Source organism: Thalassophryne amazonica, chromosome 10, assembly GCF_902500255.1.
Source record: "Thalassophryne amazonica chromosome 10, fThaAma1.1, whole genome shotgun sequence".
NCBI classification, from domain to species: Eukaryota; Metazoa; Chordata; class Actinopteri; order Batrachoidiformes; family Batrachoididae; genus Thalassophryne; species Thalassophryne amazonica.
In genome coordinates this window covers 19,954,498-19,977,750 of record NC_047112.1, presented here as the reverse complement: position 1 = coordinate 19,977,750, position 23,253 = coordinate 19,954,498, and the positions used below count along the sequence as shown (strand labels likewise).

Genomic DNA, 23,253 nt, shown 5'->3' with positions numbered 1-23,253 from the left:
GAAAGACCCTTGCATCTTTCAACCAGTGCTGAATTCACATTTCTGGTTTCTGAGTCATAGGGAAAACAAAAGAATTGTCAATGAATCTGCAGGGAAAGGTAACTGAACTGAATAAAACAGGAAAGGGATATAGAATGATATCCAAGGGACTGAGAATGCCAATCAGCAGTGTTCAAACTCTAAGATGTGGAAAATGAGGGCTTCTGTTGGAACCAAACAACAGTCAGGAAGACCAACAAAAATTTCAGCAACAACTGCCAGGAAAATTGTTTGGGATGCAAAGGAAAAACCCACAACTTCAGCTGAAATACAGGACTCTGGAAAAAAAAGTGGCGTGGCTGTCTCAAGATGCACAATAAAGCCCTGTTCACACCAGGCCAATGTAGCGTTGCGTAATGTCGCGTACTGACTATGCTGAGCTTATGCAGCCCTATGCCAAGTTTATGCAGCTCTTTGTGGCAATATGCTGAGGCACGCAAAGGGGCACGTGAAATGGATGCATTTAATTTTTTTTTCAGGAACTATCAGCATAGAGCATGGACGCAGTGTTCCACACAACACTCCGCTACTGTATGTAAATCTTCACAACACTGCACTGTACACCAAGCCTCCACAATTGTACACAACCCTATGCCAGGGCGGAAAATCTTTTTTTTTTAAAATCAGTACATACCTGCATCCAGTGGTGGGCACAGTTCCGCTAATCTGCTTACTGCTAATTAGCAAACCTAACTGTTTTGTTAGCAGATTAGCTTCTCAGCTAATTTGGAAAACTATCAGCGGGCCACTTAGGTTCCGCAAAATTTAGTTCCGCTTTCAGTCCGCCAACATTTTTTTTTTTTTTGCTGGTACAGTAAATAAAACTTAATGGTCAAAATCATACATGATAGTACCTGCCTGTTGACGGCTGAGAGTTCACCCTCCCCCAGCAGAAGAGAGTGGAGTGCTGCTGTTGACTATTAAACACCGGCCCCCTCCCCCATGTTTATTCATAAACAACTAACTCCGGACAGTTTATCGATATTAACAGTAACTATCATTTTTATAGAGAGAAAATGTCACATACTACATATCTTTTAAAGGAATGTGCTAAATTCTGAAGATTTGAGCTTTTAACAGACACGTGCTGAAAGGCATCATGGGAAATTCTAATGTGTCTTTCACCCCCCCCCCCCCCCCATTAAAATACAGAGAACACTGCCATCTACTTGATGGGAGTGTGAATCGTCGTTTTGACCGTTGGGGTTTTACATGATTATTGTATGGCCTTGCCTTACAATATGAGGCGCCTTGGGGCAACTGTTTGTTGTGATTTGGCGCTATATAAAAAAATTGATTGATTGAATACCAACCCATGTTGGTCGTGAATTACACTTCACAAACCAAATTTTCAGTTTTGCAAATGCTTTTTTTAAATTACAAAAACAATCACATATTTACAAATACACATTTATTTGTAAAAAAAAAACAAGCAAACAGTGAAGGAGACTCATTTTTCCCGTAATGCCATTCGGCAAGTGTGTCTGTTAAAGCTCAAACCTTCAGACTTAGCACATTAATTTAAAAGATATGCACAATATTTTCTCTGTAAAAATGAGTTACCATTAATGTTGATAAACTGTCCGGAATTAGTTGTTTATGGGTAAAACCATGAGTGAAAAGTACTTCGTGTTTCATGTCTCCTGCCTGCTGTCTGTCTTTTTGCATGTGGATTGAAAGTAAATGACCCGCTCTGTTCTCTTCTGTTGAGGGAGGACTGAGCTCTCAGCTATCTGACTACGCAAGACAGAATCTCTGGCTCGTTTGGGTTTGTGATCCCTTTTGATTTTACTCAGAATCCTCAGCGGTGCTTAAACTCAAAACTGGCTTATCAGTAGCCGACAGTACTTAAAGGTAGTGGTTAGCTGTAACTTCCACCAAATTTTTTTTTTTGCGGTTTACCAGTTTAGCATTATAAAGTTTAGCTTTTTATTTAGCAGATTAGGGGTTATCAAAGATGAGTCCGGACTCATCCATTACCCAGGCCGAAGTCACTGAGGTGGTTAGAAAGCTCCTCGGTGGCAAGGCTCCTGGGGTGGATGAAATCCGTCCCGAGTACCTTAAGTCTCTGGATGTTGTGGGACTGTCTTGGCTGACACGCCTCTGCAACATCGCATGGCGATCAGGGACAGTGCCTCTGGATTGGCAGACCAGGGTGGTGGTCCCTCTGTTTAAGAAGGGGGACCGGAGGGTGTGTTCCAACTATAGGGGGATTACACTCCTCAGCCTCCCCGGTAAGGTCTATTCCAGAGTACTGGAGAGGAGAATTCGACCAATGGTCGAACCTCGGATTCAGGAGGAGCAGTGTGGTTTTCATCCTGGTCGCGGCACACTGGACCAGCTCTACACGCTCCATCGGGTGCTCGAGGGTTCATGGGAGTTCGCCCAGCCAATCCACGTGTTTTGTGGATCTGGAGAAGGCATTCGACCGTGTCCTTCGGGACACCCTGTGGGGAGTGCTCCGGGAGTACGGGGTCCGGGGTCCTTTGCTAAGGGCTATCCGGTCCCTGTACGATCGCAGCAGGAGCTTGGTTCGCATTGCCAGTAGTAAGTCAAACCTGTTTCCAGTGCACGTTGGCCTCCGCCAGGGCTGCCCTTTGTCACCGGTTCTGTTCATTATTTTTATGGACAGAATTTCTAGGCGCAGCCAGGGTGTAGAGGGGGTCTGGTTTGGGAACCACAGAATCTCGTCTTTGCTGTTTGTGGACGATGTGGTTCTGTTGGCTTCGTCAAATCAGGACCTTCAGCGTGCACTGGGGCAGTTTGCAGCCGAGTGTCAAGCGTCCGGGATGGAAATCAGCACCTCCAAATCCGAGGCCATGGTTCTCGACCGGAAAAAGGTGCTTTGCCCTCTTCAGGTCAGTGGCGTGTCCTTGCCTCAAGTGGAGGAGTTTAAGTATCTCGGGGTCTTGTTCACGAGTGAGGGACAGATGGAGCGTGAGATCGATAGACGGATCGGTGCATCTGCAGTGATGCGGTCGCTGTATCAGACCGTCGTGGTGAAGAGAGAGCTGAGTAGGGGGGCAAAGCTCTCAATTTACCGATCGATCTATGTTCCGATCTTCACCTATGATCATGAGATTTGGCTCATGACCGAAAGAACGAGATCGCGAGTACAAGCAGCCGAGATGAGTTTCCTCCGCAGGGTGGCTGGGCGCTCCCTTAGAGATAGGGTGAGGAGCTCGGTCATTCGGGAGGAGCTCGGAGTCGAGCTGCTGCTCCTCCACGTCGAGTCAGTTGAGGTGGCGCAGGCATCTTTTCCAGATGCCCCCTGGACGCCTCGCTGGAGAGGTGTTCCGGGCACGTCCCATTGGGAGGAGGCCCCGGGGAAGACCCAGGACATGCTGGAGGAACTACGTTTCTCAGCTGGCTTGGGAACGCCTTGGGGTTCCCCCGGAGGAGCTGGGGGAGGTATGTGTGGATTGGGAGGTCTGGGCAGCTTTGCTTGAGCTGCTGCCCCCGCGACCCGACTCCGGATAAAGCAGAAGAAAATGGATGGATGGATGGGTTATCAAAGATAACTTTTTGGTTAGCTGTGCCCACCACTGCCTGCATTTTATTCATTAGTCCAGCCAAATTTTATTTACCTCACTGGACTTTGCTGTCAGGGAAGCTTCAAAACCACGGAAGAAAAGGTGTTACATGCTTCCACATCCACTAAGTCCTCCTGGACAGCTTGCCAGTGAGAGGACATGTCCACTGTCCACTCCTCACGGATTGTGTGCCTGACTGCCGGCTGAAGCTCCGCTATGCTTTCACCTCAAGTTCTCTAATGATTGTGGCATATTAAATAAAGTCCATTAACTCCTGCTCACGGACTGATCACCAGCAAGAGGACATGTTCACGTCCACTCCTCACGGATGGGTCTCATGCACTATCACCGGCTGCAGCTCTGCAGCGCTTTCACCTCAAGTTCTCTCAAGATTATGGCACTTTAAATAGAGTTCATTAACTCATGCTCATGGACCGATCACCAGTAAGAGGACATGTCCATGTCCACTTACTCCTCATGGACGGGTAACACGTGCAACCACCGGTTGCAGCTCCGCCTTCACCTCCTCAGGTTCTCTCACTATTGTGGCACATTAAATAAAGTCCATTAACTCCTGCTCATGGCACGATCGTCAGTGAGAGGACATGTCCACATCCAGTATAACTCCTCACGGATGGATGGCCAGCGAGAGGACATGTCCACCATCTACTCCTCATGGACTGATTGCATGCGCGATCGCCAGCTGCAGCTCCGTGGTGGGTAGTTTCTGTTGTCATTATGATGTTAAGAGTCAACAGTTTAACAATAAATGGCTTCACACAAACACTAACCACGAGTGGAAAAAAGTTTTGCTTTATTCATATTCTCTGAAAAATGGCCCCAAAATTAAGACATTATGCAAGGGTATGTAAACTTATGAGGACAACTATATGTGGGACTCATTCCAACACCATGAAAACATTCAGGTTTATTGTTGCCAGTAACTGGACACATGGTTATGAACGTGATATTGTTTCTGATAATACAGTAAAATGGCCCTAAATCCTACATACTGTAGCTTTAAACATCAAAGCTCCTTTCTTAAAGTGAAAAATAGCACAATTTTAACTTATGACAGAAAACATGATTATTTCCTGTCAGATGTCTCCCGTCTTCATTCACTCTTTCCTTAGCATGTGCACTGTGGACGTTATCGTCCACAGCTGTCCCTGGCTTTAGCATCCTGACATTGATGTGCATGAACAGCTTCGGGTTTTTTGAAATTTTTTACTCGTCTTCCTGAGTCACGCTGACGACAGGAGTCTCGCTGACAGTCCAACTATTATCAGCACACACAGTCATGCCCTCGTGCGTGCTGCTGCAGTTGCTGTTTTTATGATCCACATCGACACCTTTGTTTACACCCTCAGTGTCAGTTTGGCTTTTGGCGCCGTCACCACAAGCGCCACTCCGGCTGTGTTCTGCAGCGCTTCCTTCGTCCTCGTCACTGCTGTCTACGATCTCGCCCTCCTCCAGCTCGTCCTCCTGTATCTCTCTCTTCGGCCTTTTCTGCTGCGGAGGTTCAGAGAGGTTGTTGGACTCCGGGGGTCGCACACCGATACCAGCTGCTCTCAGGGCAGCAGACCCAAGCAGGGGTGGTGAAATCACTTTCTCCTCATTCTCTTCCATTTTCTGGACCTCCCGTTGACTCTCTGACATCAAGCTACTGCAGGGTGATGCATTTTCCCCTGAAACAACACAACCCCAACTGCATATGAATTTATTTAAAAAAAAATTGTAATTTGTAAGCTGTCATTTGTAAGCAGAAAGAGTTCAGATGAACAAGAGTTCAGGGAGTCTGGGAATGATGTCATCACATTTTGGCTCAGTGTTAATTTCCAAGTTCGGGCAATGAGCCAAAGCAATTAGTTACGCAATAAAGTCGGACAGGCAGCGAGTGTGAAAGAAAGCCTGTGGGATAATAAATGTGAAGAATAAACATTTTGACCAATTCTGTATTCCCCAAGTTCTTTGGTTTTCACACAATAAAAAAAGTTGCTCGCAATCAAGTCTCTAAGAGTCTAAGTGCTCTACTCATCTCTGGTGATGGTTTTGTTTCTGAGAAATCCTCTTTTGTTAATGACTTTAGTTCATCCACTGTACACTTAAAACAGCACAAAATGACTAAAATCCTACTTTTTTGAAAATCCTTGACACTTTATGTATATACAATGTAGGGTGCAATGAATTGTCCAGATATTACTTTAATAATGTGACTACAAATATATACAGTATAGTCAGTAATCATATAATGCACAAATGCATTAACTACATTGTGCAAGTTTAAAAGGTGCAATCCCTTTTCACCACTCCAGTCAGAAAGTGGATTTTCTTTGGCAATACTGTAATTTTGCTCCTTATTTTTATTGCTAATATGATCAAAACTAGCCTGGTCTGGAAACAATTTAGGATTCTGACCCATGTGGGTTAAAATAAAGAGAACAAGACCCCATGACAAATGTTTTGTGGTGATGTTATAAATCATACAGGCTGTGTGTGTGTGTGTGTGTGTGTGTGTGTGTGTGTGGTGGGGGGGGGGGGGGGGGGGGGTACGCCCACAAAAGGGGAAGGGCACCGCTATGCTGCATACTATGCTAGCATATATGTTGGCATCATGGAGCCAAAGAAACACAGAAAACCGGTAACTGCATGTGAATGTGACCAAAACAAACAAAAAACAAAGAAAGCATAAAGTGAAGCAGAGTCAAAACAAGTGATAAAGCTAGTGAACACAGGCGAACAGAGATGTAGTTTAAAAGAACTCACAATAAAATCTGGACATATTTCACACAAACATTTTGCTGAGTATCAGCTGGCTCTGCTGCAGGTGGACCATTTTCTTCTATAGGCGGGCACAGAGATACATCCCATCCGGTTAACAACATGACTCGTAACGAATGGGATTTGTTCCCAGTGGTTTGTTTTCAGCGGCTCTGCAGTTGCTAGCCAACGACGTGGCTGCATGTGCAGTAAATGCCCAGCTGCCCACGGGAATCTATTTGGTGCAAAGAAGCACCAGTGTCACTGCTAGTTTCCAACGTACACAGTTGTTTTTAAAATCACACCCTGCACTCGCATTCATTCAATAGCAAAGGCTCTTGTGCTTATTTGTGTTGCCGTGGCTGTGTCAGTCTTAAAATGAGGAGTACCCAAGGAGGTGAAGTGAATCACAGACCTCCACACATCTGGTCTAAAGTTGAGCTCATAATTTTTCTACTTGCATACTACCTTACAGAGACATGTTCACAATGCGTGCACATACTTGTACACTCACAGAGACCACTTACATGCAGCGCATCTGGAAAGTATTCACAGCACTTCACTTTTTCCACATTTCGTGATGTTACAGCCTCATCCCAAAAGGGAGTAAATTCATTTTAGCCGTCAAAATTCTACTCACAACACCCCATAATGACAACATACGAGGTCTGTTAGAAAAGTATCGGACCTTTTTATTTTTTTCAAAAACCTGATGGATTTGAATCACGTGTGCTTGCATGAGCGAACCTTGAACCTTCGTGCACATGCGTGAACTTTTTCACGCCTGTCGATTGCATCATTTCCTGGTAAGCAGCCTTTGTGTGAGGTGTGTGTCGTGCGCTCAGCGTTTTTTCATTCCAAGGAAAAAGACGGAACAACTGGAGCAGCGCCGCATCAAATTTTGTCAGAAACTGGGCGACAGCCAGGTGGAAACCATTCGTATTATTAAGACGGCTTTTGGTGATGATCCTATGGGCATCATACAGATTAAGAAGCGGTACAACTGGTTTAAAGACGGCTGCACAACGGTGGGGAGCGCGCCACGCTCCGGTTGGCCATCAACACGCTGAAATGACCAGATCATTTCCAAAGTGAACGCTGTGGTGATGCGGGACCGTCATGTGACTATCCGAGAAATTGCAGAAGAGGTGGACATCAGCACTTTTTCAGAACATTCCACCGTGATAGAAGATTTGGCCATGAAAAGATTGGCGGTGAAAATCATGCCGATGGCTTCGGCATGAAGCTGCTGACGGCGGAGCAAAAGCGCCTTTGGGTTGAAGTCTCACAGGACATGTTGTGACATGCCCACCTCTTCCACAATTTCTCGGATAGTCACATGACTGAAAAGTCACCGAAAGCCGTCCGAATCATCTGAATGGTTTCCACCTGGCTGTCGTCCAGTTTCTGGCAAAATCTGATGCGGCGCTGCTCCAGTCGTTCCATCTTTTTCCTTGAAATGAAAATCCACTGAGCGCGCTGCATACGTCCCACACAAAGGCTGCTTACCAGACGCAATCGACAGGCGTGAAAAAGTTCACGCATGCGCACGAAGGTTCAAGGTTTGCTCATGCAAACACACGTGATTCAAATCCATCAGGTTTTTGAAAAAAATAAAAAGGTCCGATACTTTTCTAACAGACCTCGTAAAAAGTTTTTTTTTTTAATTTTTGCAAATTCATTAAAAATGCAAAAACTAAGAAATCACATGTACATAAGTATTCATACCATTTACTCAGTACTTTGTTGATGCACCTATGGCAGCAATTACAATCTCACATCTTCTTAAATATGATGCCACAAGCTTGGTGCACCTATGTTTGGGCAGTTTTGTCCATTCCTCTTTGCAGCACCTCTCAAGCTCCATCAGGTTGGATGGGAAGTGTCGGTGCACAGCCATTTTCAGATCTCTCCAGATATGTTCAATCTGATTTAGGTCTGGGCTCTGGCTGGGCCACTCAAGGACATTCACAGAGTTGTCCTGAAGCCACTCCTCTGATATCTTGGCTTGGTGCTTAGGGTCATTGTCCTGCTGAAAGATGAACCATCGCCTCAGTCTGAGGTCAAAAACGCTCGAGCAGGTTTTCATCCAGGATGTACATTGCTACATTCATCTTTCCCTCAATCCTAACTAGTGTACCAGCATGATGCTGCCACCACCATGCTTACAGGCCTTATTGATGGACTGCTGCAGGTCCCACTGTGCTCACTGAGACCTTTAAAGCAGCAGAAATGTTTCTGTACCCTTCCACAGATTTGTGCCTCGAGACAATCCTGTCTCTGAGGTCCACAGTCAATTCCTTTGACTTCATGCTTGGTTTGTGCTCTGACATGCACTGCCAACTGTGGGACCTTATATGTAGACAGCTGTGTGTCTTTCCAAATCATGTCCAATGAACTGAATTTACCCCAGGTGAACTCCAATTAAGCTGCAGAAACATCTCAAGGATCACCAGTGGAAACAGGATATACCTGAGCTCAATTTTGAGCTTCATGGCAAAAGCTATGAATACATATGTACATGTGATTTCTTAGTTTTAATTTTTTTGTTATAAATATGCAAAAATAAAATAAAAGAAAAAAAAAGAAAAAAAAAGAAAACCCAAAGCAAACAACCCCCACTTTTTTCATATTGTCCTTATGGGGGACTGTGTGTAGAATTTTAAGGGGAAAAAATGAATTTCATGCTTTCTGGAAGAAGGCTGTAATATAAAAAAAAGTGGGAAAAAGAGAAGTGCTGTGAATACTTTCTGGACCGTTGCACTGTTGCATTGTGCATTTAAAATGGCAGACAGTCATGCCTTTCTAGAAATTCCTCCCCAAAAGAAACTATGTTCAGAGGCAAAAAAAGGTTAACGTTTAAGAATGTGGTTGGACTAGAATCCACAAAGGTCTGGTTTTTCTCAGATGGAGAACCCACTGAGCTGCAAAAGGTCTCCAACTGCATGTGTTTCCTTTTCAGCAATTATTTTGAAAACAAGTTTTCTGTCATATGCTGCAGCTGTAAATGGCAAGTAGAACATCCAGAGGATTGACTACTAACAATGTTTAGAATGACTGTGGAAAAAGTGAACTTATCCTTTAACATGAGAAAACATGGACGAGCTGTGTAAGCATCTCAAGTATTTATATTGCCATGGTTATGTTTTGGTTGGTAGGTTTTGGTAACAAGAAAACTCAAAACAAGGTAAAAATGTTGCACATGCATAAAGATTTTGGACAGAAGCTGATGAAGGTCTAGTGATATTACTACACTACTACTACTCACTACTACAGAGTTTCTATGAGTGGGTCAGTCGGCTGATCCAAAACAGTGATGAGTACCTGCATGCACGTCTGGAGCCCGTTAGACCTTCAACACGACGTTATCTTCGCCGTACACCGCGTTACCACGGTGCCCGATTGCCTATCTTGTCCTGCCCGGCTTCCCAGACCGTGACATGTGCAATTATCATCAAGTCTCTGTGGCTAACATTACAGCAAAACAACGCGGCACCACGGCCTTATCGCTGAAAGCACACAGACTAAAATTACCTCATCGTCACCCCGTCTGGGTCTGACAGCAGGGTTCTGGGTTTGTGTGGTCTTTGGTCACACTGCACATATCTGAGCAGGAACAATTTGTCTTCTGTTCAAACGTGATATGCAGTCCTACGCCGTGTAGAATAAAGTGTTGTTGCCTAAACGACATCACACTAAACCACATCCACAGGCTGGTCTCCTGCAGGCTTTGTTGAGATCCTGAGGTCGTTGTTCAGCAGTAAACGTATGTTTGATGCTCTTTTGGCGGCAGCCATGTTGGTGCGTGTGATGCTGTGCAGGACGCGCTTATTTCCATTGGGGTAACATGTTGCCATAGTGAAAAATAACGCAAGAGAAAGCAGGACATGATACAATACTGATGGAACTGGGGACACAGACAGAGGAACCATCAATTTGGAGCTACATCAGGGTTTGACCCGCATCATACAGTTGCCTTTTACTGAGACAGTAAATATCAGGGATGGAGAACCATGATGCAACAGAACATTCTCTCATTAATTACTGTTTGTTTTTTTAATAAGAAACTAGTAGGTTAGTGTGAGACCAAGAATTAAGTTGAGACAAATTCTCAGAAGCCTAATTTTATTTAAAGATTAAGCTTTCTTTTTTTTTTTTTTTTTTTAACCACCTACGTCATATAGAAACATTCTTAGCAATCAAGCCACAGAGAGCGCCACTTGCTTTTAGCAGTTGTCATACAAGAACAATTCCTTTAGACTACGGTACGATTGAGAGATGACACTCTTTCTTAAGGAACAATTCAATGCTCTTCGGTGCAATGTGATCCAATTTGACACCATATGTTCTGGACTATGCGGTGTGACTTGTAGTCAAGTACAACGTACACTCCATAAGTTACAGTAATTCTTTGATTCATTCACCAGTAAATCATAACCTTAATTTCTGCCAATAACTTAAAACTTTACATTCAAATATTTTACTGTAAAAAGCATTTATTTTACAACTTTAAAAGAGTCCCAAAATATTAAGGCTATAAAGTGCCAAAACTCAGAACTTTGCCTCGATCTGAGACACAGAAAGACGGAAGGCAGAAGTGATAGCATGTTTTATATTGCAAATAGCCAATATATTCATTATTGATATAGTTGCTGACTGTTTTCTGGATTCACCAATTCGTTGTTTGGTTCAACAAATGTCAGAAAATAATGAAAACTGATGATCAGTGTTTCTAAAGCCCAAAAATGTCTTGTTTGGCTACAGCGCAAAGAGATAGTTTACTGTCAGATACCAGGAAGTATTCACATCAGAATAAATCAGAGAGAAAACACTCAAAAGGTTGAATTGCAGTGCAAATCAATTGGGGATTAATAATCAATTAAGAATTTTGGTCTTTTTTTTTTAAATGGCTAAATTAATCTGGGTAATCTTAATAAACTGCTTAATTGAGTAATCGTTGCAGATCTAGTAAATAGTCACTTTTATAATTATGCGGTGAAGCAAGTACATGTGGCCCTGCGACAGATGGGCGTCCTGTACCCCGTCTCACACCCTATGACTGCTGGGATAGGCTCCAGCCCCCTATAAACCTTAATTGGAGGAAACAGGTACAGAAAATGGATGGTTGGAGGATGGATAGAAGTAGGTGTTATTAACCATGCACACATACACAGAGTACAAGTTCATTTTTCATTGTGAGATTTCTCATAAACATACAATGTCGTCAAAGTTGAGTGGATCACCTGAAGGTGTGACTGCTAGCTCTGTATAGCATATGACCAAGATAACAAAAACATAAACATGTCCTTTAATTTCGCCATGCTTGGATTTTACCTGGTGCTTTCAGTGGATAATCCTCCCAGTGATCTCTGAGTACAACGTGCAGTACCGGATACTCAATCAGCGTTTTGTAGCTCAAGTTCTCCCGCAGGTTCTGCTGAACATCCAATTCATGGTACCTATTTCAATTAGAAACAATAAGGCACAGATGGGAATTTACAAGAAATCTGAAATTAAGCAAGCCGAACAAATCATTAATGTGTTTTTGTGGCAGCAACAACAACAACAACATGTTACGTACTATTTGCTCGTGTTTTACGTTCTGCAGGTAGCACAGTCACAAACACTGTAATTGGAAGTTGTGGCTAGCTGTTTCCAGCTGCTTGTGGCGAGTAGACGGCTGAACGTCTTTGGAAGATTGATTGAGATTTGAATCGTGGTTTGGCACAGTTCATGCCTTGGTTGGCATTTATGATGAGAGATGGAAACTGACTTCACCGAGAATCATCAACACGCCTACCAGCACATGAAGCCTGTCTTTTTACGCTTTGAGATGACAACAATCTGCTCTTGTCTCAGCGGACCTGTCAGACGTTGGGTACGTTCATAAATCACAAGACTAAATTGGATTTTAAGGCGGCTTCGGTTGCCTCTTGCACACGGGTGATTCACATCATCCAGAAACAGCTGTCACCACCAAAGCCCAAGGCTTGATATAATTCTCACATGTACAGTTCCAGCTGCTCCCACCAAATGTCAAGAGGTGAGATTACTGTGCTGTCATCTGTCAGACGAAAAGCACAAACAGAGCAAAAACCAGGTCGACGCCCACTCCCACCAAGCCAATCACAACACTGGCCGGCTTCCAAGAATAGTTTCTCCAAGGTGGGCTGGTCATCATTGCACACAATTGTTCCCACCGATCTGTTGGCAACTCCTGTGAGACAGGATAAAGGAAAAAAGTGATGGTCTGGGAGGAATCTAAACCTACTGTGCAAAAAAAAAAAAAATCTTGAAGATGCTGTACTGTAAATCAAGAGTGGAAACCGCTGGTATCCCAATGATGGCCACAATATTTAGCAATTTGGTAAAGAATAAGAAAAAGGTCAAAAGTTAACCAATCGGTTAAGTATCATCTAGTAAGAGAGCGAGAGAGAGAGAAAAAAAAAAAACAGAAAAATATATATAATGTATATATGTTGTTCCCATTACAACGAACCAACATATCTTACAGTGCACATATAGACCCTGCACTGACTGTAGCCTTCAATATATGAAATAAGTCAATATATAATACGGAACGTTTTGATACATTTGTTTTAAAACAGTTGGCATTTGGTGCATTCCTTTTGATACAGACTGTGGAGCAATGTTTCAAAACAGAGGTATTGCAAAAGTTTTGAAATGTTCCCAAAAAGTGTTTCATGTCTGCTGTCACTAACTTGCAGTAAGACAAAATGTTTCTCTGTCATTCCCAGCTACACATTCTATCCATTCTTTATTTTCACGGTTTCACTCTCCCGGTCTGCCTCGGAGGCTTGATCCAATTAGGGCATCAGCAGCACGGCATGTGATGGGGGACTGTAACAGTTGAATGGTCCACCTACCTCGGTGACATGCAGAGGAACCAGAAAACCGGTCAATGGTCTTAGTTAGCCGTCACTGCAGTTACGGTCACTTCCTAATTCATCAAGTCCCTTGCATGTCTGTGCACCACTTGAAACAGGATTTGGCAGTGGGGCCGAGACACAGACTATGTTTACATGCAGCCAATAACCCTTTCATAACCGGAATATTAGCAATAACCCAGTTACGCACGGCCATGTAAACGCCCGCAAAAACCCAAATATGCTCATATTCCGGTTTTTAAAAACCCAAATATGACCCCTGGGTTACTCCTTTTCTAACCCGAATATCAGGTCATACAAACGCACATCGGGATATCCCCATAGAAAGGAACATTATTTTGTGTTCTGTGCATGTCCTAGCCGCAAGGAATTTTGGTCTTTTGAGTACGGCAACTACTTGTATGCGGCGTGCGCAACCCACCGGACACCACAGAAGCAGAGTAAACAAGCATGGGGAAATCCAGACACGGCAGCACAGCACCACATTTTTGGAGTGAGGAGGAAACCGAGTACTTCATTAGTATCATGAAAGACATAAATATAATGTCTTTTATTGACGGTAGAAAGTACTGAGATAGCGACATTTACAAGAAGGTGGCCGAAAAGTTACGCGAAGCAGGATTTGCACAAACGCAAGACCAAATCAAGCACCAGTGGAAGATGTGCGACGCTGTTTAGATGGGGATATTTCAAATGATACCAATGACCATGTATACAGGAGTAACTGTCTGCTTAAGCATGTAAACGGGTTATTCCTAATGATTCAGAAACCGGAATATTGACCTTATCCTGAATATTAACGGCATGTAAATGTAGCCACAGTCTGTCTTGTCCTTTGTGTAAGGTGTGTTGAGAGGAGAAATTTTGAAAGGCACAATGTGAACAACATAGTCAATTTCCATTAATGCATTTACCAAAGATGAAGTCAAGCAACAGTCAACATCGAAAACAATCAACTGTCAAAGAGGGCAATAGCCCTTGATATTTACTGTGCATGTACTGTTAGAGCTATAAAATTTACTTTCTTTTGTCTATAACCTTTTTGCTTGGAGACGGCACAGCAATCCAATATGGATCCAAATGTTGATTTTGGCCAAATTTTACACTGTGAAGTTGTGCCAGGAAAGGCACAACTTCACATTACATGGAAATAGGTATTGGTGGTCTTGAACCAGAAACCTTCTGCTTTGGAAGCAAGCACACTAGCTAGTTGCGCCGCCATGCTGCACTTGCACTCTTTTTCTCCCTTTCAGCTGCTCCCATTTGTTCAGGGTCTCCCATACAAGGTATCCATCCCTGATGTGAAATTCTAGCTTTCATGGTCAGCATATTGATTGGGCATAGATTTTATGTTGGAAGCCCCTCCACACGCAACACTAGATCTGCAAGAAGAAAGAACCCAATTTGCATGTTTTAATCATAGGAGGAAACCGGGGTAAAAACCTGCACAGGGAGAACATGTTCACTCTGCACAGAGGATCTCTGCACTGATGGAACTGAAACCACAGTCTCCCTGCTGTGGGGTAAAACCGCCAACTTAAGTGTTGGGAATCACGAGCAAGAGATGGGTTCATGGCAGAAGAGACTGGAGCTCCCTGTGGTGTTGATGGAACTGTTAAATTGCTGGACAGTGCTGGAAAGTCGAGCGACTGACTGGGCAAAGCACACGCACACACATCTGGTTATATTGTATTCTAGTGAATGAACAGAGGGCAACGATGATGCTCACTCTGGGGGGGGGGGGGGGCTTCCTATTGTTTTGCTCACAACTGCTAAGACCCAAACAAGCAGGAAGGCACAGTGGAAAAGAAATGCAGCAAATGTTTTTGATACGAATCAGTATGACCACTGTTGGAATATTAAGGACTGCTAAATCCTGATTTGGTGATATTTTGTCAGTTCTTCTTCGTTTGTTCCTTCCTTCCTAATGCCAACACCATTAGCCCACAGAACACAGTGTTCTCATTCAATGACCGACAAGAACACACCAGTGTGTTTGATGATTTTTTTCCCCATGTATAAATAGGACTTCAACAGAAGAAAATGCTGTCACTAACAAATGGAAACAAATGTTGACACGAGAACATGCAGGTCTCTGGAATCCTTCACAAAGATACACATCATACATGTTTGTTTGAAAACAGAAAGTTTGGTCATCAAAAAGTGAAATGGAACAAAAGGTTCCAGACATTTCAACTTGGTTTCATGGTGTTTTCACACCTGAAACTCAGGAACAAGGTCTGAAGAACGCTTTGTGCGTTTTGTGTGTCCAAACCATCGAAAACGTGTTCTCATAATGAAAGGAACAGACAATGGTCAAGTTTATTCCAGACTAAGGCCACCTCCTTTGAGTGGACCAAATTTTGGTGATGTGGTCTGGACTGTGATCCGAGACCTATTTTGGTTCATACCAAAGTCCAAAGGTCCAGACCAAATAAGGTAAGTGCAAAAGCACCCTTAGTATTTCAAGAATAATAATCCTGGGGTTGATAATTTAACCACAATTTGCAGGTGACCAAAATGTACAATTAATCTTAAAAAAAAGAGGCGTGAGAATTACAAAATTTCACTATTCATTTTATCCAATGATATCTTGGATGAGTTTGCATTTGGTTTGAGTTGTGGTGTATGAAGGACTTAAGAAAAAGTATTTTCTGTCAAAACAGAGTGTTAACTATGAAGTGCAGGTATTAATTATAATAAAAGCTTCTCCTTATCTTGCAACCAAGGTTTTTCTTCCCCTTCACATGTTTTTAGTTTTTGTGTCTCACGCGAGTGTTTCCTTCCTCATTATTTGGCGCAGGAGACGCCTTCAAGGTTCACAAAATTTGAGATGTAATCTCTGTGGGTGAGGTAATTGTTGCTTCTATTTTAGTAGCAGCATCCAGATCTCGTGCTGTTTTGCAGGAGAACTGAGGAGCAGCCTGTGCTGTGCACTGAAATCCTAAATGTGGCTATAAGGTTACAGGGAGAGCCACCGTGCTGGGAAGAGTGTTCACCACAAAAAATGTGAAAGTGGTTCTTGGAAAAAGAGAAACTTTGTTGTCCTATACATCCAGAAACATTGGCTGGAAAAAAAACAGAACAGCTGTGCTTCAGCAGCCACAGGTTTCTCTTCTTGCTTGAAATGGAGAAACAACGTCGCTGTTCCCGACACGTTAGGAGGCGCAGATAGTCTGCGGCTTTGGATCAGCCGAGAGGAAGCACGCAGAGTTAAAAAATACATTGACATTGAACACAAGCAATCAATCAGGAGGGTGCAAACGCTGCTATTGATGCACAGAAAGTCTTGCTTCCAGTTTGAGCATGGCTTCTGGCTCTTGATTAGCTGAGCACACCTGAATGAGTCAATGACCTTTTAGGCGAGCAGGAAGAGATGAGAATGTGCAGATTATGGTCTCTGAGGATGAGAACTGGGAATTTGAGGACATGCTCAGTTATTTTAGTGCAAAAGCTGCATTGCTGTGTTAACTTTTGTGTTACATGCCGACAGCTGACGCCATGGCTACGTGCCGATTGCTGTCTCTAACTTGCTGCCTCGTAAACTGCAACGTTCACTCAATGGAGGCTCCTTTCTGCGTACCACAGTTGGACCCTATTTCAACCCGGTTGTCCCTGCTTATTAGAGGCCAACTGTGTTACGCAACGACCTCACTGATGGAATGCAACCCGGTCTTCTGCCCCAAATCCATTCAGTCACCGTCAACACGCTGACAGTAAACACTAACAACTGAATCATGAACACAACCAGCTTCTACCGACCAAATCCTCAATGCTGAGGAAGAACGAGCGAGAGATTTGTGCTGCTGAATTACTCATTACAACAGACGTAACAAAACACAGACGCCGTTTCTCCAAACGCTGAATGGATTTACGACACCATGACAACACTGGACTGAATGGATCCCATATTAAAAATAAAACAAAAAAGTAAAACAAATTATGAATTATTTTTTGAAAAGTGTATCAGAAATAGAGATTGGTGATCAAACACACAAAATCAAACTCCTGCTTTACCAAACACATTACACATCAGTGGTAGTAAACATTTTGCGGCAATACGCATGAATAAACAAACTGGTCAACCTCTGAAATGCTACCATTCTGTGATGCTTCACTGAAACCCATAAAGTGGATTAGGAGGTGGTGAACTTATAAAGTCAGTATTATACGTTATGATATATTAATTAAATACAACAGTCCTATCATCTCTCAAAGGCACAAGACCAGAATTATTTTACTTTGTGTACATCTATGTATCGTGTGTTACCATTGTGCGAAGTTTTGTTGAAATCCATAAAGGAGTTTAGGAGAAGTAGTGCCAACAAAGTCAATAACGTACAACATAATGCATTGATTAAAGTCACACTTCCAATTACCTCCCCTTGAAGATGTCAGACCGGAAGTATTTAACTTCATGCACATCTTCACATGGTGTGCCACTACTGCACCACGTTTCATTGAAATCCACAGCACACTTTGGGTGAGTTGTACTTACACGTTTCATGAACATTGGGACAGAGTTATTCCAATATACAACCCACACCCCAAAAAAGGCAGATAAACACAGTTTGCCACCAGCTGCAAGGTATTTTAACATACAAAGGTTATATAACACAAGTCAGAAGAAACTATCTGCTTAGAATGTGTAGAATTGAAGAAAAAGAAAGTGTGCATCGCCTACACAGACAATGGGGTAGGATTTATGCTCCTTTAGGAGTCACAGGGTTCAAGTTGACAAAATGACTTCATCAAGTACTATATCTACTTATTTTACCAAGAAATGGAAGAACTGCTCAATAAAAATGTTCTTAGTTCATTTAGCATGGCAGCAGAGAAGAACACGAGGAGTTTCCGAAACTCAAGAGAGTAATAAAGATAATTTTTTTTATTTTGTTTACGCAAACAGATGGCAGTAATCTCAGTTAACACAATGCACTTTTTTTTAAGGAAATCAATGTGGAAAAACTGCTCATCAGCCCCAAGAACTTCATTGCATGCACACACACACACACTACAGCTACGTACATATAACAAAGCAAAAACACATTTTCCAAACTGGATTGAGGAAGTTTCACATCAGGTACGGTCGATCTCACCTGATCGAGTTCGCCTTTCTCCCCTCGTCTTTCATGAAGACTTTCACATGATCAAACGGAGAGTGGACATACATCTTCAGTCTGAAACAGAAATTGAAAATGCGAGAGCTTGACTGACTCAGTTCCACTCTAACTGGGTAAAGACAAAATGACAAGATGCAGGTATGGTGACTGTGCAGCATCTCCGTAGGTGGTCACTGAAAAGGTCAGAACACAAAGGGCTCACTGAGAGGGAGCAGCACAGCAGAAACGCTTCTCTGGCACACCGATTTCATGCAGAGGCTTGGATTAAAATTTCAGGAGTGATGAAAAATGTCTACCTTCATCAGAGTCAGAGTGCCCAATCCTGGTGTAAATACTCAGACTAAGGTTTGCTGGATGTTACACCACACTCACGTCCGGCTGAACTGCCCATCTTAAACCATGACACCACGTGACTGCCATAACCTTCTACCAGCACAGAGGCTAGATCAGAGTGGACATACAGGGTAGGTTCAGCGGAGGTGGCCAAACAATCTAAAAACACTGGGAGCTAAGGAAGTATGAAATAAGCTTTGGGAAAAAAGTAAAACTCCCCAATTAACAAGTTCAAGGAAGCACAATGTGGCAATTAGAGCACAAAAGACCCCAAAGACAATCCTCTGTGAAGGTACTGGAAACTGATCAATTGATTGGTCAATTGATAGTGACTTCAGAATAACACATGCTTTCATCTTCTGGTAAATCTCTGTCATGGTGTCAAGACAAGTGAGAAACTGGGACCACTGACGTGCCAAGAACACGTTTGAAAACCAGAGGAGACAGGGCCTTCTCTGTAGCTGCTCCTAAGCTGTGGAACAGCCTTCCTTTTAATATTAGAACTGTATTTTCTTTACATGTTTTTAAGTCATCATTGAAGACCCATCGTTTTGCACAGGCCTTCAATAATGTATTTATTAGTGCTTGGTTTCTGTATTTTGTATTCTTGTATTTTTATACCCTTTTATTCTGTATCTATGAAGTACTTTGGTTGTTGTAAATGTGCGACATAAATAAATTTGACTTTGACTTTACATTGTCCAAAGAAAAACCAAATGACCCAGGAATATATATTTCAGCCGCAATTACTATGAGCAATTCAAATTGCTGTGCTTTCTGCTTGTAAGACATCTTGATTCCACCACACCACACCCCGAGTAGGAGTAAATTTACAAACCACTTATTAAAATGTGGTTGATTCCTGGAACAATCCACATTATTGGATTTCTTCTGTTACTCCATAGTAAAATATTTACGAAAAGCAACACATAAAACAGGAGTTATAGCTTCCTCTTATTATTACTATTACTTCAGAACTGATTACCAGAGAAGAATTAAATCTCTTCCTATAATTTATGACAAAATCATTTTAATTCGAACAATACAGCACCTATAGTGGGTTTACAATATTCATACCTGTGATGCTACGAACATCTGACACACTCCCAAGGTTTTACAGGAAAAAAAAAAACATCTCTATTTTGGAAATAATGTTACGCACGTACCACAATGACGACGGTACCTGGATCAGACCAATAACAGACTTATTTAGAATTAGTGAATTTACGTGGTATTCTGAACAGAAACCAATTTGAATAGAGTACAACATTATGAGAAATCTGCTACAGGCGTACACAGTACTTTTTGCTTTTTGTTAATTTTTTGGCCACTTCCTCACTGTAATGTGGGTGCACTTTGTTCTTTTGGGACAGCCTAACAAACCAAACTATGACAGCAATTTCTAAAGCATGCACCAGGTAAATACAGACAAAAGTATAACTCAGGAACATAAAAGCAGAAAGCTCACTTTTGGCGTATCACAGGATCCGACTCTGTGGGGTGGATATAAGAGGTCAAGATTTGCTCCAGAGTTTGACTGTCGGCCACTCTAAAAGAAGGAAGAAACAAACAAACTATTTGAAACACAGTTCAAACAGATGATGCATCTGCAATTTTTACTTACACACAGTCCAGAGGCCCAATGGTGCTGTGCTTACCCTGGCAAGAAGTGAATAGAGTCTACAATGCTCCCCCCCACCAAGACCAGACACCAGTCTGTCACAGGTTACTTCCCCAGCCAAGGCTGGCACCCATTTACAGCTGGGTGGACTGGGATGATGCAATTTATGAGTCTTGTTGAAGGACACAGACAGGAAGTGGTCACACATGGAACCAGTCTATAGGTTGGGAGTCCAATCCTATACAATGCACCCTTGGTTTCCAAAATGGAGTTGCCAAAGATCACAAGGTTTTGTCTCCTCTAAAGTTGTGCAAATTAGCAGCACACGCTATATAAAGTCAGAACTCCCTTACTGGATAATCAATAATACCGTAATTAAAAGACTAGTGGTTTTCTTTAGAGGAACCAGAGAGAGAAGGGGGGGGGGGGATTTTGTAAGCCCAATCCCCTGCTTGGCAGTCCATTTGTACTTACTCAATGGAGAACAAAGCTGACTGGAGGCCACGGCAAGTGGCTAACTGTATAATCACTCATCGTATAAACCTTATTTACATTTAAATGTGTGCATGTTTACCATCGCATGGAAACTGCCTGTGCAACCAAACATATTTTTTTCTCCTGTTCAGAGGCAACAAGAAGTGGTTTAGTCTGAATGATTTTATTTGCATTGTCCAATTACATTAATTGGTCTGTTAGCCTGCAGCAGTGTTTGTGTTATATAAATAAATACTGAAGTGATTAAATTAATTTGTCCAGAGTGAAAAGCTAACTCCAAAACATCCAACAATAGAGCCCAAGTAAAAAAAACATTCAACTTCTCCTTTAAGGTCATTTTAAATCTATTTATTGTGTCCATATGAGAGGCGAGAACATGTGGCGTTGAGGAACAAATTATTGAGACAATCACCTGTAACAATTTATTTGCACAGCCCCCCGGTGCAAGCTGTTGCTTTATGTTTTAGGGTTTGGTGCAATTTAAATTAACATGTTAAGTAAAATTATTTCACTCTGAAATTAAAAAGCATATTTAAAAAAGACACACACACACACACACACACACACACACACACACACACACACACACACACACACACACACACACACACACACACACACACACACACACACACACACACACACACACACACACACACACACACGTATATCTATATATTAAAAACCAAGTGGCCTCTGTGTACGTGCGTGTATGTGGCTTCGATCACGGAGAAACTGGGGGAGCTGACATTTGTCGTTTGCTGTGTTTATTTATTTTGTGTCAAGGATGAACACCACGAAAACGGAGAGTTGACAGGACTAATTTTTTGGGAGAAATTGGGAATATTAGCTAACAACAATGAACAGTGGACGTTGATAATTAAATTCTGGAGTCACACGCCATTCCACCGGGGGGCAGTAAAAATCCCTGTCAATCAGTACGGTTTTCCTGTATTTTGTACAGGCAAACGTCACTTTTCACTCAGTACAGCATATGAGAGTTGTAGTATAACACACCTCTCTGCAGCTTCTCTCCCCCTGCCATCCCCTCATTACCCCATCCCCGTAGAGACGGTGTCTGCTCCCAGACCACCAATAACCAGCAAAAATCTATTTAAGCATAAAAATTCAAAAAGAAAAAAAAAATATAGCACCTTCAACTGCACCACAGACTAAAACAGTTAAATGTGGTCTATTAAACATTAGGTCTCTCTCTTCTAAGTCCCTGTTGGTAAATGATATAATAATTGATCAACATATTGATTTATTCTGCCTTACAGAAACCTGGTTACAGCAGGATGAATATGTTAGTTTAAATGAGTCAACACCCCCGAGTCACACTAACTGTCAGAATGCTCGTAGCACGGGCCGAGGCGGAGGATTAGCAGAAATCTTCCATTCCAGCTTATTAATTAATCAAAAACCCAGACAGAGCTTTAATTCATTTGAAAGCTTGACTCTTAGTCTTGTCCATCCAAATTGGAAGTCCCAAAAAACAGTTTTATTTGTTATCTATCGTCCACCTGGTCGTTACTGTGAGTTTCTCTGTGAATTTTCAGACCTTTTGTCTGACTTAGTGCTTAGCTCAGATAAGATAATTATAGTGGGCGATTTTAACATCCACACAGATGCTGAGAATGACAGCCTCAACACTGCATTTAATCTATTATTAGACTCTATTGGCTTTGCTCAAAATGTAAATGAGTCCACCCACCACTTTAATCATATCTTAGATCTTGTTCTGACTTATGGTATGGAAATAGAAGACTTAACAGTATTCCCTGAAAACTCCCTTCTGTCTGATCATTTCTTAATAACATTTACATTTACTCTGATGGACTACCCAGCAGTGGGGAATAGGTTTCATTACACTAGAAGTCTTTCAGAAAGCGCTGTAACTAGGTTTAAGGATATGATTCCTTCTTTATGTTAAGTTGGAGAGGAAAATGGCGTCTCACTAATTTAGAAGATCTTCACTTAGCCTGGAAAAAGAGTCTGTTGCTCTATAAAAAAGCCCTCCGTAAAGCTAGGACATCTTTCTACTCATCACTAATTGAAGAAAATAAGAACAACCCCAGGTTTCTTTTCAGCACTGTAGCCAGGCTGACAAAGAGTCAGAGCTCTATTGAGCTGAGTATTCCATTAACTTTAACTAGTAATGACTTCATGACTTTCTGTGCTAACAAAATTTTAACTATTAGAGAAAAAATTACTCATAACCATCCCAAAGACGTATCGTTATCTTTGGCTGCTTTCAGTGATGCCGGTATTTGGTTAGACTCTTTCTCTCCGATTGTTCTGTCTGAGTTATTTTCATTAGTTACTTCATCCAAACCATCAACATGTCTATTAGACCCCATTCCTACCAGGCTGCTCAAGGAAGCCCTACCATTATTTAATGCTTCGATCTTAAATATGATCAATCTATCTTTGTTAGCTGG

General features: G+C 42.3%; 1 protein-coding gene across 1 annotated transcript in view; it reads right to left on the bottom strand.

Annotated features, from left to right (window-relative positions):
• Window positions 1-4,795: 4,795 nt before the first annotated feature.
• The window catches only part of znhit6 (zinc finger HIT-type containing 6), a 48,143-nt gene continuing 29,685 nt past the window's right edge, over window positions 4,796-23,253 (bottom strand). Inside the window, exons 7-10 of the mRNA XM_034179516.1 lie at window positions 20,165-20,245; window positions 18,340-18,420; window positions 11,667-11,791; window positions 4,796-5,260 (exon numbers count right to left, since the gene is read on the bottom strand). Of these exons, the coding sequence (XP_034035407.1) occupies window positions 4,800-5,260; window positions 11,667-11,791; window positions 18,340-18,420; window positions 20,165-20,245 (748 nt within the window). The 3' untranslated portion in view covers window positions 4,796-4,799. The remainder of the gene's footprint in view (window positions 5,261-11,666; window positions 11,792-18,339; window positions 18,421-20,164; window positions 20,246-23,253) is intronic.